Source organism: Octodon degus, unplaced genomic scaffold, assembly GCF_000260255.1.
Source record: "Octodon degus isolate 3935 unplaced genomic scaffold, OctDeg1.0 scaffold00076, whole genome shotgun sequence".
Classification (NCBI taxonomy): Eukaryota; Metazoa; Chordata; class Mammalia; order Rodentia; family Octodontidae; genus Octodon; species Octodon degus.
In genome coordinates, this window is record NW_004524652.1 from 987543 (window position 1) to 995041 (window position 7499).

The 7499-nt window shown below is 55.6% G+C and overlaps 1 protein-coding gene across 7 annotated transcripts in view; it reads right to left on the reverse strand.

The window, feature by feature from the left end:
• Window positions 1-7499, reverse strand: part of Sfswap (splicing factor SWAP) — a 65294-nt gene continuing 57795 nt past the window's right edge. For 6 of the 7 annotated variants that reach the window (XM_023720507.1, XM_004635850.2, XM_004635849.2 and 3 more), the window contains 3 exons: window positions 1648-1821; window positions 705-777; window positions 1-263 (listed from right to left, as the gene is read on the reverse strand). In XM_023720507.1, the coding sequence (XP_023576275.1) occupies window positions 198-263; window positions 705-777; window positions 1648-1821 (313 nt within the window). In that variant the 3' untranslated portion in view covers window positions 1-197. Of the gene's footprint in view, window positions 264-704; window positions 778-1647; window positions 1822-4816; window positions 4953-7499 lie in introns of those variants that run through there. The other variant, XM_023720508.1, reaches the window with a different exon arrangement.

Genomic DNA, 7499 nt, shown 5'->3' on the forward strand with positions numbered 1-7499 from the left:
TGGCTAGAAAAGCTTTCTTCCCATTTTATTCGATGATACATTTTCACAGAAACATGATATTATTTACAAATATACAGGTAAGAGGCTGCTGGTCAAAAATCTGAAACTGAAAATACCATCAAAAATTAATTTACAAAAGCCGCCCCAGGCAGGGACGCCCGATGGGTGCAGAGGAGGCTGCTGGGCTCAGTCTAGTCTCAGGAAGCGCTGGTCTGCAGATTTTTGGAAGCTGCAAGCATTGCTCTGACTTTGGCCATGAGGTCCTGTGTGGGCAAGACCACAGGGGACCTGTGGGGAGGAGGCGCCCGACAGGCAGGGCTCCTCCTGCCCAGAAATGGAGACCCACACCCACCCAAAGGGCTCTAGATGCAGCCTGGACTGTCTCTGGATGGGGACTGCAATTACGGCAGCAGGAGTGGAAAACGGGGAGACCCCACACCTGTCTGCTTTTATGTATTTAGTACAGGGCCTATGGGGTCTCACTACACAGATCGGACTTGTAGTGACCCTCCTGTTTTCAGCCTCCCAAGTGCTGGGATCACAGGCGTGCACCACCACACCCAGTTTCAAATCGCCAGCTCAGCGTGCCATGGAGGGAGGGCCACCAAGGCATGCTGGGGATTGAACCCCAGTCCCTGCCCCTGCCTAAGCAGGTGCTTTAGTCCGCTGAACTATCTGGCCAGCCCTGACCATACCTGTCTTACCTGAGTTATTTTGCTCTGCACGGAGGAGACGATTGCTGAAGAGATCTGACCTTCTTTTTCCTGAGAAACTCCCCTGGTGCGGAGACAGATAGAGGGTCACTCACAATGGAAATGTGACAAATACCCACACCCCGGCCTGCCAGCGCTAACACAGGGAGAAGGAGGCACTAAAGCATTCCACTTGACACACAAAAGGTTCTATAAAGCAGATCTGACTCAAAATGGCCCTGCGTGTCATATATACGCTTTCTGTTTTCTGGTGTTAAGGACGGAATGGAGTCTCACACGTGCTGACAACGTGCTCCACCACTAAGTTACCTGCCAATCTTCTGACTTTATCTGGAAACAGGTCTCCCTGTCACCGAGCTGCTGAAGCTGGGCTCAAGCTCCCCACCCTCCTGCCTTAGCCTCCCAGAGGCTGTATCATGGTGTCATCGCCAAGGCTGGCTCTCAAAGTTATGTCTGCACTAACATCACCTAAAACACAGACAGAAAGGAGGGGTACCGGGAGGAAGCATTACCAAAGGCCACGGCATCACCCTCCTGGGGTGTGAGAGGCTGTCCAGACAGCGTCTCCTGGGAGCTGTGGGCCCCACTCTACGTGTGGTCGGGGAGCCTGGCAACCAAGAGTGGGTGACATCTGCTCCAAGAGCCTCCTACAGCCAGGGTCTGCGGCCATGGTGAGCCAGGACAGTGATGCTTATTTCAGTGCCGCCTGTTCCACGGCCCTTGGGCAGCACGCATAGGTCCTGTCCAGCTGGGAAGCTACTAAGACCCTGGCCTTTAAGGTAGTGCCACCCCAGGCACCTCCGAGGGCCCTTGTGCCCACGGCAGGCCCAGCACACATTGTGGCTCTCAGCCCATTCTGGTCTCCTGGGGCTTCCTCTGCCTGGGTGACCTGCCACTGCTCCCCTGAAAACCAACCGCCCAGAGGCTTGGTTACCTGGAGCGCTCCTGGCTGGAGCCCCGGCTCTCCACAGGAGAGATGCTGGCCGAGTGGGCCGAGGGTGCTGCAGGCCGGTGTGCTGCCTGCTTGCTAGGCGATGCCGACTGAGACCGGGCCCGGGCCTTGGTCCGAGACTGCGACCGCCTCTTCTTCTTCTTCTCATGGGGACTTCTGGAAGGAAAATGTTAAGTGTGCATCCGCTGCAGGCACAGAGGACCAGACAGCCTGTGTGCGGGCCTGCGGCTGTCCCGTGTGCGCAGTGGGCCTCTGTGCACCCCAGATACGAGGACTGCAGGGTGCTCCAGGGTAGCAGTTGGAAGCGGCCGCTCCCCAGAAAGGTGCGTGGCCTCTAGTGCCTGGCAGCCAGGAGGCTCAATCAGCACTCTACATACATTGAAAACGCCCAAGCCAGGCAGCCAGGATTTACGCTGCCCTCTCGTTATGCTGACTGAAGGAGAACCCCCAAGGCCGGCATCCTTGAGCCACTCCCCACATCCAGCATCGGCTCAGTTCTGATGGTGCCCCAGTTTCTCAAGGGAGGTCCTCAAACTGAGGCTCCCCATCATAGATGCTTTCCAAACCCCAGCCCACACCTCTTCCTTACTGCGGAGCTCCAAATCCACTCTGCTGCGACCTGTTCTGTCCTGAGGGCTTGCCCGTGAGGCAAGGTCTAGCTGCACAACCTCAGTCTCCTGAGTGTGAGGGCCACAGGTACACATGGGTACCCAGCAACAGCCACGTCCAGTGCAGGCAGCTTGCACCCTTCGCACCAGATGCTCCAGGCCCAGGATGCTGAGTCTGCATGAGGCTGCTCCCCTGAGCTGCCACACCTGGCTTGCTAGGCTGGGAGTGGGACAAAGGCCCTTCCATCCAGGCTGACCCTCTCCCTCCAGACATACCTGGGACCCACACACTTGCCTGCTGGCCCTACCCTCAGGCCAGCTGCTCCTGGGTTAAGCCCCTTGGCCTCTTATGAGGGAGGGCCAGGTAACACCAGCATGAGTTAGTGGCCTCACTGGGTCTGAGATGTGCTGCTGGTGGCTGGGCCTGGAGAGCCATGTGTACGTGCCGTGGAGGCCCGCCCAGCACCTCGCACGGCGGGTGTCAGAGCTGACCGCATGTGTGGGTAGGGTGAGAGCAAACCACTGCGGCAGACTGTAGCAGCACACTGGGCCTGGCCATCCAGCTGCCTGTCACGCCACAGGAGGAACTGGGGTGGGGGTGGGGTGCCCAGCCGCTGCGCGATGCTGTCCTTGTTGATCAGCACTCGGGCCAGGGACTGGGTGTCTTCCACGGGACATGGTGAGTGTGGAGCTGCTGCCAGCAGCTCTGGTGTACGGGCGGCATCTATGCTGCACAAGCTTCTCCACCTTTTCTTTCACATTCAGGGAACCTCTGCACTGAGCTACAGTCCCTACATTTCTGTATTTTAAGACAGGGTCTCACTTCGTTGTCTGAGCTGGGCAGGAACTTGTGGTTCTCCTGCCTCAGGGCTGGAATTACAGGTGTGCCCCAGCACGCCTGGTTGTTTCTGTTCAGTTTGTAATCCACTAATTCTAATTAGTGAACTAGAACTCTAATTCACTGGGATTTCAAAGGAAGCAGCAAGTAGCATGTTGAAGTATGTGCTATCAAGCGACCCTCGACTGGAACAATCGAGCCCACGGAGGTGCCCGACTCAGGGGGCGGCCCTGTAGTCTTGGCTCAGACGGTGTACTGTCCAGGTCCCTGCTGCAAGAAGGCAGGAGCAAGGAGTCCACCAAGGTGGCCAAGGCCCACTGTGTGTGTGGCCCCACTGCGTGTACACCGTGTGCGTGGCCGTGGTACCTACCCACTGTGAACGAGCCCCAAACTGTCAGGGGCACGTTTGTATTCTAAAACTTTCTTTGAGCTGGCCTGCGCTCTGTGCCTCTCCCTCCTGGGGGCGACCTGGTGTGGACCTCCACAGTCTGCAGCTTGGAAGACCCTGCCCCGCCCCACCCCGTCAGGGGCGTCTGCACTGCCTGTGCCTGGCAACCGGGGCCAAGGCTCACTTCTGAGTGACTGGCACTCACTGTTCAGGTGATGTGGCTAAGAAGACCGCCCTGTCCTCGCCGAGTCACGTGGGCATCTGGTCAGCACTGTGTGGCCGCGCAGCAGGGCCCTCCTGAACTCTCCCCTGTTCTGTGGCCCCTGAAAACTGGCTTTCTAATCAGTCTCGAGATGGTGATGTCAAAGCACCTGCATCTGTTCTCTGACAAGAGGGCTGTGGATGTTTTGTGTGTGTCTTTTTGAGATAGCGTCTCACTGTGCAGTTTAGGCTGGCCCTGAGCGCTCTTTGTAGCCCAGGAAGGTCTTGAACTTGCAACGATCCTCCTGCCTCAGGCTCTTCAGCGCTGGGTTGCAGATGTGTGCCACCGCGCCCAGGCACTCTGTGACTGTTCTTGGTCTTTCCCCATGGCAGCAAGCTTTAGATTTCTACCTGCCAGGTTCCCCAGATAGCCATGCTGGGTGTGTGCAGGGCGCCGAGGAGAGCCTGGTTTCTGGCGGCACTGGGGAGGAGCCTGGCGGGGAGGCGTGGCGCTCTAGCCTGAGCTACTCCCAGCCACGCACATCGTGGTCTTCAGCGGCCTCGTCTGCTCCAGGCACATTAAGAAGGCCTTGGAGGCCTTTTTTCTCCTTACAGTGCTGAGAAGTGAACCTAGGGGTGCTAGATCTGAGCCCAGGGGTCTATCTCAGAATCGGCTAACACTCCCAAGAGGAGTCCTGTGGCCAAGAATCCAGGGGAAGGTTTAAATTACAAACTCAACTTCTTCAGTAGTCGCAGAGCTACTTAATGATCTATTTTTTTCCCCAGGGTCAGTTTTCTTTTTGGTACTAGGAATCAAGCTCAGGATCTCACACTAGCTAGGCAGACACTGTGCTGCTGAGCTATATTCCCAGCCCCAGGGTCAGTTTGACAATTTTTTTCTTTCAAGAAACTTGTCCATTTCATCTAAGTGGTTGAATTAACCAAAACAAGGTTTATTTCTTTATTATTTTTAATGTTTGCATAGTGTTTTATTTTTTATTTATTAGGTTTTGAGACAGGGTCTCACTGTAGTTCATGCTGGCCTCAAATTTGTGGGCACCGGCCTGCCTCAGCCTGCTGAGTGCTGGGATTACAGGTCACCATGTGCAGCAAGTCTTTCATACTTGATCAACTAAAGTGCTCTCAATTCTTCGATCATTTTCAGGGAACAATCTTTTTCGTTTGGTCATTTTCTGTTTCAACCTTCACCAAAGCCTCTTCTTCCTCCTAAGCATAGCTGCCCTGGACAGACCTGCAGAGACTATATATACTTTAAATTTTGCTGCAAAACCTCATCTCCTTCCTCTGGGACTTCTCTGACTTACAGCAGCTGAAAAGTGTGACACTGGCTTCAAGCACTCGGAGCCTTCTGCTTTCATGATGCAGGGGCCATGCCCGTGGACTGGGAGCAGTCCGACCCACTGGTGCCACCTGGGCTCTACAGCTGCTGGCTGCGGTGCTGCGCGAAGCCCAAGCCTGCGCTCACTTCGGCGCACATGCGCCCCGCAGCCCTGCCCCACTGAGCATTCTGCACTGGGCTTCTCTGCCTCTGAACTCTGTTTTCTATATTCATATTCAGAAGTGACTCAACCTAAGATTTCTGCCCCATCATTGGATTTCATTCAGTCTGCCAACACTTAATCCAAGTGCACAAACTGTGTGCTGGGCCATGAGCCACGGTCTCACACTGCACTGGACACCCAGCTAGGCAGCGGCTACTGAGACAGGGCCTTGCTCCAGCCTGGACCTGCTCCAAGCCCTGACCCTCTGCCCTCGAGCACTGGGACTCTAGGCCGGCACCGGCACACCCGGCTGAGCAGTCTCACTTCTACTACCTTGTTCACGTGTCCCGTTTGTTCCCTGAAGCCCCCTTTTTTTTTTTTTTAATTGATTTTATTTATTTTTTTAAACTTATTTATTTATTTATTTATTTATTTAATATTTGTTTATGTGTGTGTGTGTGTGGCCAGCTCAGCCCACCAGGGGGCGGGGCTGGCTGGCATGTGGTGCTGGGGGATTGAACCGCGGTCCCTGTGCTTTAGACCACTGAGCCATCTCACCAGCCCCATGAAGCCCTTTTTACTGCTTCTGGAATTTAGTAGAGCAGCTGCAACTGTCTTACAGCCTCCGACGGCTCTCAGCTCCTTTCAGTCAGTGGCCATGGGCCACACACCCTCCAGTACCACGGTCAAGATGAGGGACACTCATTCACTGTAACTAGACGCTTTCTGGCCACAGAGCACGCCACCCTCCATGCCACCTACCCACAGTCCCTGCAGCGCCCACATGCAGCCCTTTCCAATTGAGTCGCCAGTCACTGAGAAGCTAATGGGGGGGGGGGGTCCTAACGGGCAAGGCCGTAACATCTAACCAACATTCTGTGGCAAGTACTTCATGATGTACTCAAAAGGTTTTGCATGTTTGCTACGTTTTCATACTGCACTACATTTTCATTACCACAGATCTAGACTGAAGTGTGTACTGCTCCTGGGTAGGGGAGGGAAGGTACCAGGCAAGCCTGGACTAGCCTGTGCTCACAGCAGGAGGGGTCAACAGCAGGGCAGGGTGGCACCTTGCTGCGAGGGGCTTTGCAGGCCTGACCTGAGACAATGTCAGTGCTACAGAGTTAACGAGGCAGTGCACTGCTGTGCCTCCAAGAAGCAAAACCCAACGTCCCCAGAAGCCTCCAGTGACACTAAAAGGAGACTACTGGCTAGTAAGTGCAGGAGAGGAGCAGAGCAGAAGGTCACTGTCCTGATGCGCCAGGGCTTGACCAGGCCAAGACCAGGGATGCTTGTGTGTCTTCCATGCAACACTCCAGCAGGAGGCGCAGTGCGTCTAACCAGGGAGAGCCAGCGGCAAAGCTCCCCGGGAAACGGGGCGGGGGGGAGGAGGGCCACTGTGTGCGTGCCGCTGGGTGGCCTGAGCGGCAGCGCACTGGCGACTCGGGGTGCTCACTGCACTGCTGAAAGCCTGTCCCAATAGGGTGTGGGAGAGGCGCACAGCGCCTGGTGCAGAGACAACCCCGCTCCAGGGGCAGTGTGCGCCAGGCAGGGTGACGCTGTGGCAGTAAGGACAGAGCTGCAGCGTGAGCAGAGGCCAGGTGGTGGAGGGACACAATCTGCCTCAGGATGAGAGACCTGCAAGCCTAAGAAAACACGCCCAGCAGCTCAGGGTGAGGACAACAAACAGGCCAGCAACTGTTGTGCCCACACGTTCACTGCCCCCAGGGCAGCAAGCCCGCCAGCTCCTGCACGCAGTGGGCCGTCTGTGAGGCAGTCGGAGCTTTGCTTGCCCTTCTGTCCCAGGTTCCTGCAGCCATACCAGAGCTCTCGGGGTCTGCACAGCTGAGCTGGCTGACTTCGAATGTCACCTCTTCCTCTCCTCCTCCCCCTCCCCATAAGATCTGTTTTAGCACCAAGGTTAATTCGAGGACAAAGCAAGATCTCTTCTGTTAAGAGATCGATTCATTTTAGAGCATGCCCTTCTCATATACCAGAAGCGTGATGAACTGCAGACATTAAATTACTTGCTTGGGGATGAATGCACACGCTGCGAGAGCCGCGTGCGTTCTGTGTAGGGTTACCAAGGCACAGACTGTCATTTTTAAAGAGTGGGCTTGCACGAGAAACTGGGCAGCACCAACCAGCTGTCCAGGGCCTCTGAGGATTTTCTACTTTAAAAAAGGCTGCTTTGGGGCTGGTGAGTTGGCTCAGTGGTCTAAAGCCTACTTAGAACAAGCTTAGCAAAGCACAGGGACCGCAGTTCAATCCCCCAGCACCACATGCCAGCCAGCCCC